At 42.5% G+C, this 19,660-nt stretch overlaps 5 protein-coding genes across 5 annotated transcripts; 1 reads left to right on the top strand and 4 right to left on the bottom strand.

Moving 5' to 3' along the window:
* Positions 1 to 39: 39 nt before the first annotated feature.
* On the bottom strand, positions 40 to 1,988 carry LOC138583803 (trypsin-like). The gene is made up of 6 exons (XM_069655805.1): positions 1,934 to 1,988; positions 1,661 to 1,817; positions 1,235 to 1,333; positions 992 to 1,155; positions 428 to 564; positions 40 to 347 (listed from the first exon to the last, which is right to left on the bottom strand). The coding sequence occupies exons 1-6, from the start codon at positions 1,971 to 1,973 to the stop codon at positions 195 to 197; spliced, it is 750 nt and encodes a 249-aa protein (XP_069511906.1). The 5' UTR covers positions 1,974 to 1,988; the 3' UTR covers positions 40 to 194.
* A 1,011-nt stretch (positions 1,989 to 2,999) lies between these two features.
* On the top strand, positions 3,000 to 18,598 carry LOC138584204 (uncharacterized). Its single transcript, XM_069656380.1, has 16 exons — positions 3,000 to 3,039; positions 3,126 to 3,282; positions 3,367 to 3,626; positions 4,190 to 4,326; positions 4,458 to 4,605; positions 11,572 to 11,696; positions 11,809 to 11,939; positions 13,208 to 13,257; positions 14,755 to 14,879; positions 14,992 to 15,122; positions 16,515 to 16,555; positions 17,533 to 17,683; positions 17,772 to 18,022; positions 18,117 to 18,253; positions 18,340 to 18,441; positions 18,551 to 18,598. Exons 1-16 carry the CDS (start codon positions 3,000 to 3,002, stop codon positions 18,596 to 18,598), a joined length of 2,034 nt encoding a protein of 677 aa, XP_069512481.1.
* On the bottom strand, positions 7,547 to 8,991 carry LOC138583801 (trypsin-1-like). The gene is made up of 6 exons (XM_069655803.1): positions 8,940 to 8,991; positions 8,562 to 8,712; positions 8,223 to 8,473; positions 7,992 to 8,128; positions 7,804 to 7,905; positions 7,547 to 7,694 (listed from the first exon to the last, which is right to left on the bottom strand). Exons 1-6 carry the CDS (start codon positions 8,977 to 8,979, stop codon positions 7,647 to 7,649), a joined length of 729 nt encoding a protein of 242 aa, XP_069511904.1. The 5' UTR covers positions 8,980 to 8,991; the 3' UTR covers positions 7,547 to 7,646.
* LOC138583804 (trypsin-1-like) lies at positions 10,755 to 12,192 on the bottom strand. The gene is made up of 6 exons (XM_069655806.1): positions 12,141 to 12,192; positions 11,762 to 11,912; positions 11,423 to 11,673; positions 11,192 to 11,328; positions 11,004 to 11,105; positions 10,755 to 10,895 (listed from the first exon to the last, which is right to left on the bottom strand). The coding sequence occupies exons 1-6, from the start codon at positions 12,178 to 12,180 to the stop codon at positions 10,848 to 10,850; spliced, it is 729 nt and encodes a 242-aa protein (XP_069511907.1). The 5' UTR covers positions 12,181 to 12,192; the 3' UTR covers positions 10,755 to 10,847.
* LOC138583800 (trypsin-1) lies at positions 13,930 to 15,403 on the bottom strand. Its single transcript, XM_069655801.1, has 6 exons — positions 15,364 to 15,403; positions 14,945 to 15,095; positions 14,606 to 14,856; positions 14,375 to 14,511; positions 14,187 to 14,288; positions 13,930 to 14,077 (listed from the first exon to the last, which is right to left on the bottom strand). The coding sequence occupies exons 1-6, from the start codon at positions 15,401 to 15,403 to the stop codon at positions 14,030 to 14,032; spliced, it is 729 nt and encodes a 242-aa protein (XP_069511902.1). The 3' UTR covers positions 13,930 to 14,029.
* Positions 18,599 to 19,660: the final 1,062 nt, after the last annotated feature.

The following is a 19,660-nucleotide window of genomic DNA, read 5'->3' as shown; positions in this document are numbered from 1 at the left end:
CAAAAGGTGAATGTCTACCAAGTGTTTTTATTTACTTTTCTTCATTCTGGGACATGTGTGTTGAGAACACCTCAGAGGAGACACCAGAGAGAGAGAGAGAAATTAAAGTCAGGGCTTTAAGAGAAGAGAGTGGTGATGTAGAGAGTACAGGGTGAAGAGTGAGGGAAAAATCAAGTGAAAAATGGGTCATTTATTTAGGGATTGTCTGCCAGAACGTCTTCGATCCAGTACAAGAACTCGCACACTTTGACGTAGACTCCGGGGTAGTTGGGCAAAGCGCATCCCTGACCCCACGACACCAGGCCGTAGACCTCTCCAAGACACACCAGAGGGCTGCCGGAGTCACCCTGAAACACAGAGAGAGAGAGAGGGTGAGCAGGTATCACTCTCGCATACATACAGAGCTGTCTTTTACTGTAAAACTCACATTGCATGCGTCTCTGCCTCCGTCCATGTATCCGGCACACACCATCCTGCGTGTGATCATACCAGGATAGGCGTTCTCACAGTCAGCGTCATCCACTATGGGCACATCCAGGCACTGCAGTCTGAAGGGCATGAACACTGTAACACACGGAGATAGTTATAGGAACATGTGATTTAAAGAGTGGAGAGTTAAGAGAATCAATCTTGCTGCTGGTTGTCTGTCTGCTCTTATAGGTCATATAGAGGCATCAATATAATTTTTGGTCCTATAACATGCAAACAACTCCTCACAGGAACTTTAAACATTAAAACCTTTGCTTCCAATGACAAGCATGTCAGCAAACTGATTTCAATGTGTGCCAAATCAGACAAGATTTTCCCCACAGCAGGCGTTGGTCACTTTACTGCCTTCATTCATGTGTGCCCTTAAAGCTGCTATGTGTAGGATTGAAACCTTTTTGACAACACTGACGCCCTCCAGTGGAGGCCCACGTACAATGACACAGAGGCATTAAAAAACTGCTGCTTGCAGCGCTTGAAATTTAAAACACTTCAGTCAACCCACCCTCATCTCCCATGGCCATGTTCCCCCAGCCGGACACAGAGCAGGGCAGTCCCCCCATTGGGCACCCTGTGGGCAATGGGATGGGTGCGACTGCGTCAGTCACCTCCACTGGGTGGAAGAGCTTGATCAACATTATGTCGTAATCCAGAGTCTGGTAGTCATAACTGCGCACAAAGGAAATATGGAATAGTGTTTGAATGAATGAGAGGGATTTTCACACATGATGGTTCATATCCTACTCACCTTGGGTGCCAGATGATGGTGTCAGTCTTCATGAGCTGCTCGGTGCCCTCAGAGATTCGCAAGTCGTGTTCTCCCAGCATGATCTGCATGTAATAGGGACTGAGAAAGGAGGTGAAATATACTCGAAAATTGTTGAAGCTTTTAGTATTTCAGTTCTTTTTGTCTTAATCTACATCTTTCCTCTATTTTGCAAAGACTGCACAACCTTTATTTTTTTGATGTAACGGATGTCCTCCCCATATTGTCATAGATTGAAAACCACAAGTCCTCTACCTACTGATGTTTTATGTATTTTCATCCCCAAAGGAAGTCTAATGCATACAAATAAATCCAGACTTGTGGGTGGAAAATGAAACATGGCAACAAGAGAGGATAATGCATATATAATATTTGAAAGCCACATTTTCTCAGCCGATGCATACTTACTTGTACCAGCAGTGGGCGACGGAGAGCACCCACTGTTTGTTGATGAGCACCCCACCGCAGAAGTGGTAACCATAGTTGAGGGAGGCCATGAATGGACGAGAGTTAGGCTCACACTCATGTCCGCCAATGATCCTACCATCTTCTCTGGGAACTGCCACTACACACACACACACACACACACAACACATAAGTTTTCTTTAACCAAAACCTTTCATCCTTTTACGTGTGTGAGTGTGTCTGTATCCTCGTGCGTGTGTGTATTTCTGTCTTTACCAGCAGCTCCCACCATCAGCAGCAGAGCCAACAGTCTCATGGTGTCAGGTGAATGATCAGAAGACACCTGGACACTCACCGGCTCATATTTATACCCCACCACCCCCCCTGCCTCGCCTCATTCCCTCCCTCCTCTCCTGCCTCTCTCTGTTGACCCCACCTGTGTCCTCACACTCTGTTCTTACCACTTGGCGCCATGTGGTAACCCCAATCTCCTCTCTTATCGTGCTCCTATTTTTGCCCACTTCTGCCCCATCGTAGCACAACCCCCTGTGGTTTTATCATCTGTGCCCCTTACATACAACTGTGGATCAAGGTCTCGACACATTCAACACCTGTTTCCCTCAAGGGTCTCTCGAGGAGAAAACTTATATAACCTACTTTAAGGCTTGGGTCAATATAAAAAAGGGGGCTTTTTTTTCCACCAAAGACTCCATTGGCAGTCATGAAGTGAATTTCCATTAAAGAAAAAATAAATACGCTGTTTAAGAGCTCCACTTTTGGATGCCCTTGAAAGAAAGCCAAGATAGGTGAGAAAGAAATCATCTGTGGTCCCAGAGGCAGAAAAAAAGCAACGAGCTGGAGCCTGTTTTTCTTTTGCTGTGTCAGATAGCATTCGATCGTCTTTACGCTGTGAGGTGAAATTAGTCTGTTTTATGTTACTGCACAAAACAGCTGGCTACAATATCTGCAGTGTCTGCTGAAAACACACTAACACGTGTGTTACCCTTGAAAACAAAAGACACATTTATTAAGGTGATAGGTGCAGAAAACCTACCAAATAATCCGTCAAAAACAGAACACACACAACACCCCCAAGGCCAACAATGTGTAAGATGTGGCTCACTTATTAACTTCAAAGAATGAACGTGGCACAAAAAAAGATAAGGTTGTTTTTCAGGGCATAGGAGGAGTGGACAGAGATTCGAATGGGTGGGTGGAGGTTTGGGGGTTGTGGAGTAGGAGGGTGTGCGTGGAAAGACACAGAAGAGAAAGGTATAAATTCAGGGAGTGTCTGATCGCTCACATCCAGTCTAGTCGTAGGAGGGCTTGAGTCAGCCTCAAGATGATTGGCCTGATTGTTCTCGCACTCGTGTGTGCTGCAGGTAAAGCAAATCAGCAGTATGTATCATACTCATTTAGGGCAACAAAAAAACAGTTATCACAAATTTGTATTTCCTTCACCTCATAGCTGCAGCCCCAACAGCAGATGACAAGATCGTGGGTGGCTACGAGTGTGCCAGACACGGTCAACCCTGGCAGGTGTCTATCAATATCGGCTACCACTACTGCGGCGGCTCCCTCATCAACGACCAGTGGATCGTATCTGCTGCCCACTGCTGGCAGAAGTCTGTATTACTTATTAAAACGTTTCTACATGAACTGTATTTATACGATTCTTGTGATTATATAATTCTCTGTCTCTATTTCAGCCCCTATACGCAGATTGCCGTCCTCGGTGACCACCACATCTGGATGGATGAGGGCACAGAGCAGTACATGTCTGTCGATGCCATCTACTGGCATCAGAGTTACGACTACCAGACCCTGGACTACGACATCATGCTTCTGAAGCTGGCCCACAAGGTCACCGTGAACGAGTACGTCAAGCCCGTCTCCCTGCCCAGCGCCTGCCCCAAAGCTGGGGACATGTGCACCGTGTCCGGGTGGGGGAACATCTACGCCGACGAAGGTGAGCTGCACCTGAACTAGACATTCAAAATAATTTAAACGTTTGAAAACAACAATTTAATTCTTTTGTGTTCTTAATTTTGTTGTTTTATATAAATCATATGCGCAAGATTTTGTTTAAGCTTTTATCAACTTTGTTCTAATAAAGGAAAATCCCAAAAGATATAAATTGGTAGTTTGTTATCTCGGAGAAACTCTGTAAAAAGTATTAAAACTAACTTTTATGAGTGCAAAAAATTTTAAGGTTATTATACAGGCTAGTTTTTAGTGTTACACAAAAGACTTAATATCTAACTTCTAGCAGACTATATTGACTAAACTATACTGCCAAAATGAGGACTGGGGCTCGCAGATTTTAGCAGCTTTATGTAAGCTAGTATAGCATTTTAGCTAACCCTCTTTAAATTGTTTTAGCTACGTTTTTTTATAAAAGTGAAGCCGGTAAAAAGGGTCCTAAACGTGCATTTAAAGGTTAAAGGTTAAAGCTGCATGCCACAAGCAAAAAAATAAAAATATTAACACAACTATTCCCTCATTATCTGTCTTTCTTGCTCTTATCTGCAGTGTTCAACCCCTTCAACCTTCAGTGCGTACAAGTCCCCATCATGTCTGACAAGGACTGTGAAGGCTCCTATCCTGGCCAGATCACCGACCGCATGGTGTGCGCCGGATACCTGGAGGGAGGCAAAGACGCTTGTCAGGTACTTTCACACCATTGCACAGCACATAAAATAAAGCTTGATTGTCTGTGAATGTGTAAAAAACATTTAATGGGATTAGATAATGGAAGGAGTAACCTCCTGTCTTCTTCCTCTTCCTCCTGCCTGCTCAGGGTGACTCTGGTGGTCCTCTGGTGTGTAATGGGGAGCTGCATGGTATTGTCTCTTGGGGGATGGGCTGCGCTCAGCCCAACTACCCGGGCGTTTACACCAAAGTCTGTTCTCTGATGCCCTGGATCAAAGATACTCTCAACAGCTACAGCTAGACTGTGATCTCCCATCACAGAACGACATGACAGAGGGGAAGCCAGAGAGAGAGAGAGTGAAATTGAAGGAGACAGGAGATGTAGGTGGGTGATGTCAGAAAGAGAAGCAGCCGGAGAGAGAGAGAGAGAGAGGAAGAACGATGTGTTTAGTCTGGGTACAATCAATAAAATCTACCATTTTGTGATGCATCAGTGTGTTTATTATTGTTGACAACACTGTAGAGCTGCGTCTGCTGCCAGCGGAACCTATATCACTGTTCACTGAATACTTTAATTCATTCACTCAATTACAGCTAATGTGCACTATAAAAAATCATACAATTGCATGAGCTTGTGAGCAAACTGAGAAACATAACGACAGTGTTGGGGAAGCTTCTGTGAATGCTTTGCAAGCTACCACTCTACACTACAAAAGAGATATTTGAGTGTGTTAAACAAACGCTATGTTTGACAGGTGAATAGCATTGGTGTTCGAATTCAAAGCTGCATGAATGGTGTTTAATAAGGTTCTGTTAGTCGTACAGTTTCCTTGTTGGAGGAATTCTGCTTTATAATTCTGCTTTTTTATTATTTAGCACAGACTGCTTTAAACACCTGGAAGGGAAGAGCACAGATGTTACAACAGCACATTTATCAATGTCAGTATGCAACGACAATAAGGAGAATTATACTTCCATGTAAATTCGTCCAATGAGTTCGATTCAGAGCTGAGGCTTGGCTATGAGTCATTTTCTTTCACAAGTTTGGTAGCAGAGAAATACCGCAGAGGGTCTTCCTGTCGGTTTTATAGCACTGAAGTTGTGTAGAAGGAAGTTGCAGACATTCGAGCAGGACTTTCAAACCAGAGACCTCCCAACTCCTGACTCTTTTAATATATCATTTTATATCCAATCTGAAAGCAAAAACGAAAATTACTTTTTTGATTGTTTGCTGAGGGATTCATTCTGTGCGATTTAGTCACCTGACATTTAGTAGAAAACTAATCATTACTTTAAACTATCGTCACCAGGAATTATGGTGAAGATTACGATCCTCAAAAAAGACTGCAATTACTGTTACTCTTTAACAAGAAAAGAAATGTCACGCCTGACATAATTGCCTTGTTTTCTCGCACCTAAAAGGTTAGTTAAAGCTGTGGGTTGAAAATCAGCCATCAGCAGTCCGTTATTCAGAAGGGATGGCACATGTCTTGTTTTATTTTGCAGCATGTAACAGGCAAGCAGAAATCAATCAATAGATAGTTGCAAAGAAATATCTCCCATCTGTTCTGTGCAGACACAAAGAATTGCAATGCACCCGCTGGCCTCTCCAGATATTTGAAACAAGATACAGAAAGAGATGAGATGACAGAATGGAAAACGACAGGAAGAGCAATTAGTAAATGAATGACCAAAAGTAACATTTAAACTCCCTTTTGCATATCCTTTTATAATTCAGAATTGAAATGCTGCTGGGAAGGGAATTGGGGATTGGCATTGAACCTATGTTCTCTATGAAGCTGTAAGAAGGAAAATCAACAAAGTGTGAATTATTCTTTCCACACGACCCCAGAAAAGCAACATTATTTCGTTTTATTTAGTTTAAACATTTATTGGGATATAGACACTTTCACTTTATACTTTCAAGGAGGAAAGGTTGCTTTGGAACATTGCTGTATAGGGAGTACAATTCGTCTTTAACAGACATAATAAGAGGACGACAATACCTAGAAAAACTGCTTTTCTTTGCACAAAACACGTGGGAATGCTGAAAGCTGGAATTTATCAATTTCTAAATGTAACAAACACACGGCTGAAAATGTTGGACAATAAAATAAACAGCTTGAAGCTGTTAAAATGATTGACTGCCCTGCTCAACAACCTTGAAGCTGAAATGCACTAAACACGTTTGTTGTGGAGTTTAAAATATATAATTGTAAAGAAGGTACCAGAACATTAATGTCTTTGAAAGATTTTAGAATTGTAATAATTTCTGTGGATTAAAGCATGAAGAAAAATATAGCTTAAAGGGGGAGTAGGTTGAACATGAAGAAACAGAGAGACAGACATACAGAGAGAGACAGAGAAAGCTTATCATTGTCAAAGTATTTGCTTGAAAAACATTTAAATACATTGATTCCACTGCTGCAAAATTGCTCTGCCTTTAATGGGCAGCAGAGGAGGTAAACAGCTTCTGTGTAAATGGCTTTCACAAGATCGCAGTTCACGTTTTGTTGAAATTCAGATGTTTCAGGGCTTACCAAGAGCGAGTATTGAACGTGATGTTCGTGTTTAGAGTGGGTGATGTCATCGCTAGAGTGGAGAGGGGCTTTAAAATATCTTCAAAAACTTCCAAACATTTTGCTCTGCAGCCCACAATTTTCACTTCACACACACGATTTTACCCTCAAATTGTGGGAAAATTCATCTGTTAGCTCACACTGGATTTTGAAACAAAATGGACTTATAGTGTTGACATAAAAACCTTCCAATCAACTGGAGTGCTGACCAGCTGCCCATCTGCTCCAATGATAAATGTGACCAAAAAATTCTCCAGCAAACCACTTGGTAGCACTTTTTAAATCTGCTTCTGTGTTCACATTTTTAGCACTACATACATAAAAACCACATCGTTGCGTTCAGCAGACGCTTCTAGTCTGGAAAAAATTTAAATGAGCACTTTTAAAGGCTGTGTTTTGTCTAGCTTTTTCCTCTCAGATCTGCATGTATATCCCTCTCCTGGCCCTTCTCTTTTCCCCAGGAGACCCCAATCACTATGGCTACCGTGTAACAGCTCCTCTATTTCAAAGACTGCTTGTATTAACCTTCTTCTGTCCCTTCTGCACCTAGGAACCCAGTCATGATAATATCTAATAATATTTTTTAAAAAGAGACACCTTTCTGAACTCCACTGCTCTTTGAAATAATTTCACATAAAGTAGACCCAAATGATGTGCTTTTGTTTTTTTATTTGTCATATTTTCCAGTACAAAAGATGGAACATGAACAGCAAATGGTGTTGAGCTGTTGACTGGACTTGTTGATGGACTTTGACCACTTAGTAGCTGGCCATGGTGCTCTCCAGCCAGTCGTTGAAGATGCAGACCTGGAAATGAAAAAAGAGTTAGAATATGCAAACGGTAAGTATTTTAGTTTAAGCAGACAGAATAAAGTAGAAACCACATGTTGATTAAACATTATTTTTTGCGAGTCACCTTGGCGTAGACACCGGGGTGATCCCTCTCGGCACATCCGTAGCCCCAGGACACAACACCCTGCAGCTCACCGTTGCACACAACGGGGCCACCAGAGTCACCCTGAGAACAGAGAGGGAAGGGTGTTAAATGTTAAATAAACCTCAACAAGCAATACCAGACATTTCTCACAATTTACAATCCCATACCTGGCAAGAGTCCTTGCCTCCCTCCAGGTATCCAGCGCAGAACATAGCATCAGTGATCATGCCGGGGTAGGAGTTGTTACAGTCGCTGAAGGACAGGATGGGGATGTTCAGGCACTGCAGCTTGTCGCCGTTAGCAGCTGGAGATCAAGAGAGAAATAAAGACATCAAGCTGGAGCTACACTGCAGGTAAAACATACATGTCGAAAGCACGATGCAGGGTTCATTACTCACAGGAGCTCATGGTGTTGCCCCAGCCGGAGACTTTGCACATGGTACCAGCGGGGGCACAGCTGCTGGGCAGAGCCACAGGCTGCACGTTCTGGTTGAGGGTGGCGGGCTTGCTCAGCTTGATCAGCATGATGTCATTGTCGATGTTGTAGGAGCTGTACCTGGGGTGGCGGATGACGCGGGAGGAGCTGATGAACTGCTCGGTTCCCTCGTTGACCCTGATGTGGTGCTCTCCAAGACGGACCTCAACACGGCTAAAACATGTGAAAAACTGGAGGTCAGTGAAAAGAAACACAAAATGAATCTGCTTACACCTCAGGAAAACAGGAGGAATTTGCTTACGACTTGTAGCAGTGAGCAGCAGACACAACCCAGTTCTGGCTGACCAGGGAGCCTCCACAGAAGTGGTAGCCAGAGTTCAGAGACACCTGATGGGGCTGGGAGTGGGGAGTGCACTCATACCCTCCGACGATCTTGTCGTCCTCCAAAGCAACTGCAAACAAGGACGAATCAGCAACAGGTGAGTTTTTGCTTCAAGTAAAAACTACAAAGTATGCATTATTCAGGTGACTACTGAGGATGGTCAGAGATCAATCAGCCATTCTCAAACACAAAACCCTGCTTTTGAAAGATTCACTTATTATTTTAGTCAAAGTTCTTAAACTTAAAGGGCGAAGATCAACTGACTGTTAGTCTGCTAGTAAAGAAGTTCACACTCACAAGCAGCTCCGATGAGCAGAACGAAGACCAGAGACCTCATGGTTGCTGTGTGATCTAGTCGATGAGAGACTTCACCTGGAGCTCTGGTTTATATTCACAGTCAGGAGGGCCGCCCTGCTCTCCGCCGCGGTCATTGGTCAGTGAGGAGCCAATCCCTGTCACGGACGTTAGGCTTTAGGTGATTCATCTCTAGAATAAGATAAGAAACACTTTTCTTTAAAGAAGTAACTGGTTTAGTCAGTACGGAGAGTATAAATATAGAGCCTATAGATCCATTATGTACTTTTTTCATTTATTACACTAAAAGTAAAATGATTTCCTCTATGATCCATAATATATAGAAAATGTGTTATTTAAACCTCTACACAAGACTTGCCTCGTGAGATTAACACTCACAGACACATTTACTGTTTTATCATTAAAGTGTCTTTAATCTTGACTAACAGAGAGGATGAACATTTCTTCTTTTCATAAAGGTTTTTAAGAAACAAGAATAATTACATTTTACTTATGTGTAGTTTTTGGGTGCATACACGCAGCTGATGCAGTCTTTATCCAATATAACACTTAATAACATTTCAGAGAGAATTTTTTATATACACTTCATTTTTTCTAACATCTGTGGTTGCTCTGCAGGAATCTGGTTTAGATGGAAAATATATGATGAGCTCTAAAATATGATTTATCGCTTTTAAGCAGTATATGGAGTTTAATTAAACAGTCTGCAAATATACTTTTTTTTTCACAATATTTCCATTACTTTTTTTAAATGCAGTTTCAGCAACAATTGCAAAGAGTTGCGAAACATTTCCCACAGAAATGAATGAGAGATTGACAAAATCAAAGCTCAAACCCACCAATCTTTGGGGCCATAGAGCTTGTCCAAACTTCATCATAGAAAGATCATTTAAAGATTAAATGAGTCACAAGACTCGGGACTTTATTGTCATAAAGAGGCATTTTCATTGCTAGCACGGTTTTCACAAAATTGCATTTTATGTTTTAAGCACATTTCAGACGGTTTCAGGGCTTACAGTGAGCGTGTGTTGTGTGGAATGTTCGTGTTTGAGTGGATGATGTCATCGCTAGAGTGGAGAGGAGCTTTGAAATATCTTCAAGCACTTCCAAACACTTTGCTCCAAAGCCCACTAATTTCAATCCACACACATGATTTTACCCTCAAACTTTAGGAAAATTTCTCTGTCAGCTCACATAGGACTTTGAAGCAAAATGGACTTATAGTGTTGGTATAAAAAGCCTTCAAACAACAGGAGTGCTGACCAGCTGCCCATCTGCTCCAATGTTAAATAAGACCAGACATTTTTCAAGCAAACCACTTGTGACCACTTTTTAAATCTGCTTCTGTGTTCACATGTTTAGCTCTCCAAACATAAAACACCACATCAACGTGTTGAGCGGACTCTTCTGGTCCAGAAAATATCATTTATGGGTTGACCTTAAAATCAGCACCTTTGACAGCCGATTGTTTTCTAGCTTTTTCTGTCTCTGATCTACTGCCTCAGCTAGCTAAGCTGTTTAATGACTGCTTGTACATCCCTTTGCTGGCCCTTCTCTTTTCCCCAGGAGACCCCAATCACTATAGCAACTGTGTCCGTGCATTTGTGTGTGTTTCTCTTTGGCCTATGACCCTATAATATAGATATTATAAGAGTTTTAAAACAATAACAGCTCCTCTATTTCAGACTGCTGAACAAAAAAATGATATAATACTTTAAAAAAGAGCCACCTTTCTGAACTTCACTGCTCTTTGAAATAATTTCACATAAAGTAGACCCAAATGATGTGCTTTTGTTTTTTTATTTGTCATATTTTCCAGTACAAAAGATGGAACATGAACAGCAAATGGTGTTGAGCTGTTGACTTGACTTGTTGATGGACTTCGACCACTTAGTAGCTGGCCATGGTGCTCTCCAGCCAGTCGTTGAAGATGCAGACCTGGAAATGAAAAAAGAGTTAGAATATGCAAACGGTAAGTATTTTAGTTTAATCAGACAGAATAAAGTAGAAACCACATGTTGATTAAACATTTTTTTTGCGAGTCACCTTGGCGTAGACACCGGGGTGGTCCCTCTCGGCACATCCGTAGCCCCAGGACACAACACCCTGCAGCTCACCGTTGCACACGACGGGGCCACCAGAGTCACCCTGAGAACAGAGAGGGAAGGGTGTTAAATGTTAAATAAACCTCAACAAGCAATACCAGACATTTCTCACAATTTACAATCCCATACCTGGCAAGAGTCCTTGCCTCCCTCCAGGTATCCAGCGCAGAACATAGCATCGGTGATCATGCCGGGGTAGGAGTTGTTACAGTCGCTGAAGGACAGGATGGGGATGTTCAGGCACTGCAGCTTGTCACCGTTAGCAGCTGGAGATCAAGAGAGAAATAAAGACATCAAGCTGGAGCTACACTGCAGGTAAAACATACATGTGGAAAGCATGATGCAGGATTCATTACTCACAGGAGCTCATGGTGTTGCCCCAGCCGGAGACTTTGCACATGGTGCCAGCGGGGGCACAGCTGCTGGGCAGAGCCACAGGCTGCACGTACTGGTTGAGGGTGGCGGGCTTGCTCAGCTTGATCAGCATGATGTCATTGTCGATGTTGTAGGAGCTGTACCTGGGGTGGCGGATGACGCGGGAGGAGCTGATGAACTGCTCGGTTCCCTCGTTGACCCTGATGTGGTGCTCTCCAAGACGGACCTCAACACGGCTAAAACATGTGAAAAACTGGAGGTCAGTGAAAAGAAACACAAAATGAATCTGCTTACACCTCAGGAAAACAGGAGGAATTTGCTTACGACTTGTAGCAGTGAGCAGCAGACACAACCCAGTTCTGGCTGACCAGGGAGCCTCCACAGAAGTGGTAGCCAGAGTTCAGAGACACCTGATGGGGCTGGGAGTGGGGAGTGCACTCATACCCTCCGACGATCTTGTCGTCCTCCAAGGCAACTGCAAACAAGGACAAATCAGCAACAGGTGAGTTTTTGCTTCAAGTAAAAAACTACAAAGTATGCATTATTCAGGTGACTACTGAGGATGGTCAGAGATCAATCAGCCATTCTCAAACACAAAACCCTGCCTTTGAAAGATTCAGTTATTATTTTAGTCAAAGTTCTTAAACTTAAAGGGTGAAGATCAACAGACTGTTAGTCTGTTAGTAAAGAAGTTCACACTCACAAGCAGCTCCGATGAGCAGAACGAAGACCAGAGACCTCATGGTTGCTGTGTGATCTAGTCGATGAGAGACTTCACCTGGAGCTCTGGTTTATATTCACAGTCAGGAGGGCCGCCCTGCTCTCCGCCGCGGTCATTGGTCAGTGAGGAGCCAATCCCTGTCACGGACGTTAGGCTTTAGGTGATTCATCTCTAGAATAAGATAAGAAACACTTTTCTTTAAAGAAGTAACTGGTTTAGTCAGTACCGAGAGTATAAATATAGAGCCTATAGATCCATTATGTACTTTTTTCATTTATTACACTAAAAGTAAAATGATTTCCTCTATGATCCATAATATATAGAAAATGTGTTATTTAAACCTCTACACAAGACTTGCCTCGTGAGATTAACACTCACAGACACATTTACTGTTTTATCATTAAAGTGTCTTTAATCTTGACTAACAGAGAGGATGAACATTTCTTCTTTTCATAAAGGTTTTTAAGAAACAAGAATAATTACATTTTACTTATGTGTAGTTTTTGGGTGCATACACGCAGCTGATGCAGTCTTTATCCAGTATAACACTTAATAACATTTCAGAGAGAATTTTTCATATACACTTCATTTTTCTAACAGCTGTGGTTGCTCTGCAGAAATGTGGTTTAGATGGAAAATATATGATGAGCTCTAACATATGATTTGCTTCCTTTAAGCAGTATATGGAGTTTAATTTAACAGTCTGCAAATATACCTTTTTTTCACAATATTTCCACTCCTTTTTTTAAATGCAGTTTCAGCAACAATTGCAAAGAGTTGCGAAACATTTCCCACAGAAATGAATGAGAGATTGACAAAATCAAAGCTCAAACCCACCAATCTTTGGGGCCATACAGCTTGTCCAAACTTCATCATAGAAAGATCATTTAAAGATTAAATGGGTCACAAGACTCGGGACTTTATTGTCATAAAGAGGCATTTTCATTGCTAGCACGGTTTTCACAAAATTGCATTTTATGTTTTAAGCACATTTCAGACGGTTTCAGGGCTTACAGTGAGCGTGTGTTGTGTGGAATGTTCGTGTTTAGAGTGGATGATGTCATCGCTAGAGTGGAGAGGAGCTTTGAAATATCTTCAGGTACTTCCAAACACTTTGCTCCAAAGCCCACTAATTTCAATCCACACACATGATTTTACCCTCAAATTCTAGGAAAATCTCTCTGTCAGCTCACATAGGACTTTGAAGCAAAATGGACTTATAGTGTTGGTATAAAAAGCCTCCAAACAACAGGAGTGCTGACCAGCTGCCCATCTGCTCCAATGTTAAATAAGACCAGACATTTTTCAAGCCAACCACTTGTGACCACTTTTTAAATCTGCTTCTGTGTTCACATGTTTAGCTCTCCAAACATAAAACACCACATCAACGTGTTGAGCAGACTCTTCTGGTCCAGGAAATATCATTTATGGGTTGACCTTAGCTAGCTAAGCTGTTTAATGACTGCTTGTACATCCCTTTGCTGGCCCTTCTCTTTTCCCCAGGAGACCCCAATCACTATAGCAACTGTGTCCGTGCATTTGTGTGTGTGTGTGTGTGTGTGTGTGTGTGTGTGTGTGTGTGTGTGTGTGTGTTTCTCTTTGGCCTATGACCCTATAATATAGATATTATAAGAGTTTTAAAACAGTAACAGCTCCTCTATTTCAGACTGCTGAACAAAAAAATGATATAATACTTGAAAAAAGAGCCACCTTTCTGAACTTCACTGCTCTTTGAAATAATTTCACATAAAGTAGACCCAAATGATGTGCTTTTGTTTTTTTATTTGTCATATTTTCCAGTACAAAAGATGGAACATGAACAGCAAATGGTGTTGAGCTGTTGACTGGACTTGTTGATGGACTTTGACCACTTAGTAGCTGGCCATGGTGCTCTCCAGCCAGTCGTTGAAGATGCAGACCTGGAAATGAAAAAAGAGTTAGAATATGCAAACGGTAAGTATTTTAGTTTCAGCGGGCAGAATAAAGTAGAAACCACATGTTGATTAAACATTATTTTTTGCGAGTCACCTTGGCGTAGACACCGGGGTGATCCCTCTCGGCACATCCGTAGCCCCAGGACACAACACCCTGCAGCTCACCGTTGCACACGACGGGGCCACCAGAGTCACCCTGAGAACAGAGAGGGAAGGGTGTTAAATGTTAAATAAACCTCAACAAGCAATACCAGACATTTCTCACAATTTACAATCCCATACCTGGCAAGAGTCCTTGCCTCCCTCCAGGTATCCAGCGCAGAACATAGCATCGGTGATCATGCCGGGGTAGGAGTTGTTACAGTCGCTGAAGGACAGGATGGGGATGTTCAGGCACTGCAGCTTGTCGCCGTTAGCAGCTGGAGATCAAGAGACAAATAAAGACATCAAGCTGGAGCTACACTGCAGGTAAAACATACATGTCGAAAGCACGATGCAGGGTTCATTACTCACAGGAGCTCATGGTGTTGCCCCAGCCGGAGACTTTGCACATGGTGCCAGCGGGGGCACAGCTGCTGGGCAGAGCCACAGGCTGCACGTACTGGTTGAGGGTGGCGGGCTTGCTCAGCTTGATCAGCATGATGTCATTGTCGATGTTGTAGGAGCTGTACCTGGGGTGGCGGATGACGCGGGAGGAGCTGATGAACTGCTCGGTTCCCTCGTTGACCCTGATGTGGTGCTCTCCAAGACGGACCTCAACACGGCTAAAACATGTGAAAAACTGGAGGTCAGTGAAAAGAAACACAAAATGAATCTGCTTACACCTCAGGAAAACAGGAGGAATTTGCTTACGACTTGTAGCAGTGAGCAGCAGACACAACCCAGTTCTCGTGGACCAGGGAGCCTCCACAGAAGTGGTAGCCAGAGTTCAGAGACACCTGATGGGCCTGGGAGTGGGGAGTGCACTCATACCCTCCGACGATCTTGTCGTCCTCCAAGGCAACTGCAAACAAGGACAAATCAGCAACAGGTGAGTTTTTTGCTCCAAGTAGTCTTCAACAAAACAGATATCTTTGCTGTATTTCTAGTAAAAAACTACAAAGTATTTATTATTCAATTGAGTACTGAGGATGGTCAGAGATCAATCAGCCATTCTCAAACACAAAACCCTGCCTTTGAAAGATTCAATTATTATTTTAGTCAAAGTTCTTAAACTTAAAGGGTAAAGATCAACAGACTGTAAGTCTGCTAGTAAAGAAGTTCACACTCACAAGCAGCTCCGATGAGCAGAACGAAGACCAGAGACCTCATGGTTGCTGTGTGATCTAGTCGATGAGAGACTTCACCTGGAGCTCTGGTTTATATTCACAGTCAGGAGGGCCACCCTGCTCTCGGCCGCCATCATTGGTCAGTGAGGAGCCAATCCCTGTCACGGGATGTGATTCATTTTTAGAATAAGACAAAAAACATTTTCCATTGTAAATGTTGGTCAGTACGGAGAGTATGAATATGGATCTACTGTCAGTTTAAAAATGTGCATATAACTTGCCTAATAAGATTAGCAGATTGCAGATGCGTTCATTATTTCATCATTAAAGTGTCTTTAATCTTGACTAACAGAGAGGTTGAACATTCATTCTTTTAATAGAACTTGTTAAGCAACAAGAATAATTACATTGTACACGTGTGGTTTTTAGGTGCACAAACCCAACTGATGCAGTCTTTATCACATATTAACATTTTAGAGAGAAATATTTTTTGTATCCACTTCATTGATCTAACAGCTGTGGTTACTCTGCACAAATGCGCTTAAGATGGAAAATACACCGTATGCTCTTCAATATGATTTATTGCTTGTGAGCAGGATATGGAGTTTAACTTTACACAGATCTTCTTCTTACTAAAAACGGGTTTGAAGGCTTGCTTGTGTTTCTATGGTCAGATTGCACAGACCTACACAAGTCCCTCTATATTTAGATGTGTGTGAACACAGTACACACAGCTGTGTGATTCTCAGCATCTGTTACCGGAACAACAAACTCAGACGTGACGGCTGAGGCTGCCTCCACAAGCAGATGATTATCTATGGAATATTTATTTACCAGGCACTTTTCAGTGGGTATATAGAAAGTGTTGGAGAAGGTATTTAGATTGCAATAACACTAATCAAAAATAAAAAGTTCTCATTTGTATGGTCAGTGGAAATATGGTGAAAGAAAATACAGAGATACACAAACAGCACAGGTGTTGTCAATCATGCCAGGGAAGACACCTCATACGACTTTATCAGACGGGATGGGGACAGAATGTGCAGGAGGAAAGGATTGTGGGAGATTTTAGGGAAACCATTTTTCAAATGTGCATGTAGAATCAGTTTCAGTGATCTAACTTAACTTTGTCTCAAATAATTCTCTACATGCAGGAGCTCCTGGTGTTGCCCCAGCCAGAGACTGAGCACAGCTGGTGGGTAGAGCCACAGGCTGCAAGCATTGGTTGAAGGTGGTTGTCTAAAGACATTTCACATGCACCTGTTCTTAGTCTTTCACTACGTGATCCATGCTAATTATTATGTCAAATTACAGCAACAGCATTGTTACACCTAACAAGCTTAATGTTTGCATAGTTCAGATTCTTTGCATTGATCTTAATTCTTAAGTTTCACACAGTAGTTGTGTAACAGTGATTTTGTCTCTCTGTGTTGTTTGTCTCTCCTCACTTCACTGAAGAACTTTTTTTCGTTGGTGTTTTGACTCATAGCTGTCTCTTCCTGTGAAAGCCACAATCAACACCTCTGGTTGTGAAGACGGCCATCTGCAGAGCTGCAACCAGGTCTTCACTGCACAACTCCATGCCAAGGTTAACTTTGGTACAACCTGAGCTAAACATAAATACAAAATTAATTCAAATGGAGTGTCGTCTGCAAAAAAACGTCTAGGAGAGAAAAAGTTACAGCGTCATGTAAACTAATTAAAGCAACGACATATTTGCACACAGGCATTATGCACTCAAAAAATTCAAGTCGTATGAATATTACTTTTTCATATAAACAAAGACACAAATGCAATAAACATGCTTCTTAAAATATATATATATATTTAAAAACATAATATAACCCATGCAGTGTGTCAAAACAACCCCAAGCAAACCAAATATTTGCTTCTCAGATACCCAAAATAGTTTTTCCATGATCCTGATTGGTGCAGAATGACCTTGTGGGTGTGTCCAGCGGAAAAGGATGAGGGGAACAATCGTATATAAACCAGAGCTCCAGGTGAAGTCTCTCATCAACTAGATCACTCAGCAACCATGAGGTCTCTGGTCTTCGTTCTGCTCATCGGAGCTGCCTGTAAGCATCTGTCTTTCTGCTTGTGTGAACTTGTTCTAATCAATGAATTCAAAAAAATGTTCACTTCACAATTTACTTCCTGTGTATTTTTCAGTTGCTTTGGAGGACGACAAGATCGTCGGAGGGTATGAGTGCACTCCCCACTCCCAGGCCCATCAGGTGTCTCTGAACTCTGGCTACCACTTCTGTGGAGGCTCCCTGGTCCACGAGAACTGGGTTGTGTCTGCTGCTCACTGCTACAAGTCGTAAGCAAATCCCTCCTGTTTTCCTGAGGTGTAAGCAGATTCATTTTATGTTTCTTTTCACTGACCTCCAGTTTTTCACATGTTTTAGCCGTGTTGAGGTCCGTCTTGGAGAGCACCACATCAGGGTCAACGAGGGAACCGAGCAGTTCATCAGCTCCTCCCGTGTCATCCGCCACCCCAGGTACAGCTCCTACAACATCGACAATGACATCATGCTGATCAAGCTGAGCAAGCCCGCCACCCTCAACCAGTACGTGCAGCCTGTGGCTCTGCCCAGCAGCTGTGCCCCCGCTGGCACCATGTGCAAAGTCTCCGGCTGGGGCAACACCATGAGCTCCTGTGAGTAATGAATCCTGCATCGTGCTTTCGACATGTATGTTTTACCTGCAGTGTAGCTCCAGCTTGATGTCTTTATTTCTCTCTTGATCTCCAGCTGCTAACGGCGACAAGCTGCAGTGCCTGAACATCCCCATCCTGTCCTTCAGCGACTGTAACAACTCCTACCCCGGCATGATCACTGATGCTATGTTCTGCGCTGGATACCTGGAGGGAGGCAAGGACTCTTGCCAGGTATGGGATTGTTAATTGTGAGAAATGTCTGGTATTGCTTGTTGAGGTTTATTTAACATTTAACACCCTTCCCTCTCTGTTCTCAGGGTGACTCTGGTGGCCCCGTCGTGTGCAACGGTGAGCTGCAGGGTGTTGTGTCCTGGGGCTACGGATGTGCCGAGAGGGATCACCCCGGTGTCTACGCCAAGGTGACTCGCAAAAAAAAATGTTTAATCAACATGTGGTTTCTACTTTATTCTGCCCGCTGAAACTAAAATACTTACCGTTTGCATATTCGAACTCTTTTTTCATTTCCAGGTCTGCATCTTCAACGACTGGCTGGAGAGCACCATGGCCAGCTACTAAGTGGTCAAAGTCCATCAACAAGTCCAGTCAACAGCTCAACACCATTTGCTGTTCATGTTCCATCTTTTGTACTGGAAAATATGACAAATAAAAAAAGAAAAGCACATCATTTGGGTCTACTTTATGTGAAATTATTTCAAAGAGCAGTGGAGTTCAGAAAGGTGGCTCTTTTTTAAAGTATTATATCATTTTTTTGTTCAGCAGTCTGAAATAGAGGAGCTGTTATTGTTTTAAAACTCTTATAATATCTATATTATAGGGTCATAGGCCAAAGAGAAACACACACAAATGCACGGACACAGTTGCTATAGTGATTGGGGTCTCCTGGGGAAAAGAGAAGGGCCAGCAAAGGGATGTACAAGCAGTCATTAAACAGCTTAGCTAGCTGAGGCAGTAGATAAGAGACAGAAAAAGCTAGAAAACAATCGGCTGTCAAAGGTGCTGATTTTAAGGTCAACCCATAAATGATATTTTCTGGACCAGAAGAGTCCGCTCAACACGTTGATGTGGTGTTTTATGTTTGGAGAGCTAAACATGTGAACACAGAAGCAGATTTAAAAAGTGGTCACAAGTGGTTTGCTTGAAAAATGTCTGGTCTTATTTAACATTGGAGCAGATGGGCAGCTGGTCAGCACTCCTGTTGTTTGGAGGCTTTTTATACCAACACTATAGGTCAATTTTGCTTCAAAGTCCTATGTGAGCTGACATAGAAATTTTCCTAAAGTTTGAGGGTAAAATCATGTGTGTGGAGTGAAATTAGTGGGCTTTGGAGCAAAGTGTTTGGAAGTGCTTGAAGATATTTCAAAGCTCCTCTCCACTCTAGCGATGACATCATCCACTCTAAACACGAACATTCCACACAACACACGCTCACTGTAAGCCCTGAAACCCTCTGAAATGTGGTTAAAACATAAACTGCAATTTTGTGAAAACCGTGCTAGCAATGAAAATGCCTCTTTATGACAATAAAGTCCCGAGTCTTGTGACCCATTTAATCTTTAAATGATCTTTCTATGATGAAGTTTGGACAAGCTGTATGGCCCCAAAGATTGGTGGGTTTGA

Source organism: Semicossyphus pulcher, unplaced genomic scaffold (assembly GCF_022749685.1).
Source record: "Semicossyphus pulcher isolate SPU_LCO1_2020_fin unplaced genomic scaffold, fSemPul1.0.p SCAF_9, whole genome shotgun sequence".
Taxonomy (NCBI): domain Eukaryota; kingdom Metazoa; phylum Chordata; class Actinopteri; order Labriformes; family Labridae; genus Semicossyphus; species Semicossyphus pulcher.
The sequence above is the reverse complement of the archived record's forward strand: the minus strand, read 5'-3'. Positions and strand labels throughout refer to the sequence as shown.

Excerpts from the sequence above, each read along its gene's own strand:
- LOC138583804 (XM_069655806.1), bottom strand. The coding sequence starts at position 12,180 with ATGAGGTCTCTGGTCTTCGTTCTGCTCATCGGAGCTGCTT. Across the intron at positions 11,913-12,140 it reads TCTGCTCATCGGAGCTGCTT|TTGCCTTGGAGGACGACAAG; the intron begins GTGAGTGTGAAC and ends CCTTGTTTGCAG. Across the intron at positions 11,106-11,191 it reads GAGGCAAGGACTCTTGCCAG|GGTGACTCTGGTGGCCCCGT; the intron begins GTATGGGATTGT and ends CTCTGTTCTCAG.
- LOC138584204 (XM_069656380.1), top strand. The coding sequence starts at position 3,000 with ATGATTGGCCTGATTGTTCTCGCACTCGTGTGTGCTGCAG. Across the intron at positions 11,940-13,207 it reads CAAGGACAAATCAGCAACAG|AGTGGATGATGTCATCGCTA; the intron begins GTGAGTTTTTGC and ends GTTCGTGTTTAG. Across the intron at positions 16,556-17,532 it reads CCAGAGACTGAGCACAGCTG|TTGCTTTGGAGGACGACAAG; the intron begins GTGGGTAGAGCC and ends TGTATTTTTCAG.
- LOC138583800 (XM_069655801.1), bottom strand. The coding sequence starts at position 15,403 with ATGAGGTCTCTGGTCTTCGTTCTGCTCATCGGAGCTGCTT. Across the intron at positions 14,857-14,944 it reads GCTGCTCACTGCTACAAGTC|CCGTGTTGAGGTCCGTCTTG; the intron begins GTAAGCAAATTC and ends CACATGTTTTAG. Across the intron at positions 14,078-14,186 it reads ACCCCGGTGTCTACGCCAAG|GTCTGCATCTTCAACGACTG; the intron begins GTGACTCGCAAA and ends TTTCATTTCCAG.
- LOC138583801 (XM_069655803.1), bottom strand. The coding sequence starts at position 8,979 with ATGAGGTCTCTGGTCTTCGTTCTGCTCATCGGAGCTGCTT. Across the intron at positions 8,713-8,939 it reads TCTGCTCATCGGAGCTGCTT|TTGCTTTGGAGGACGACAAG; the intron begins GTGAGTGTGAAC and ends CCTTGTTTGCAG. Across the intron at positions 7,695-7,803 it reads ACCCCGGTGTCTACGCCAAG|GTCTGCATCTTCAACGACTG; the intron begins GTGACTCGCAAA and ends TTTCATTTCCAG.
- LOC138583803 (XM_069655805.1), bottom strand. The coding sequence starts at position 1,973 with ATGAGACTGTTGGCTCTGCTGCTGATGGTGGGAGCTGCTG. Across the intron at positions 1,156-1,234 it reads ACCATCATCTGGCACCCAAG|TTATGACTACCAGACTCTGG; the intron begins GTGAGTAGGATA and ends CTTTGTGCGCAG. Across the intron at positions 565-991 it reads CATGGCCATGGGAGATGAGG|TGTTCATGCCCTTCAGACTG; the intron begins GTGGGTTGACTG and ends CGTGTGTTACAG.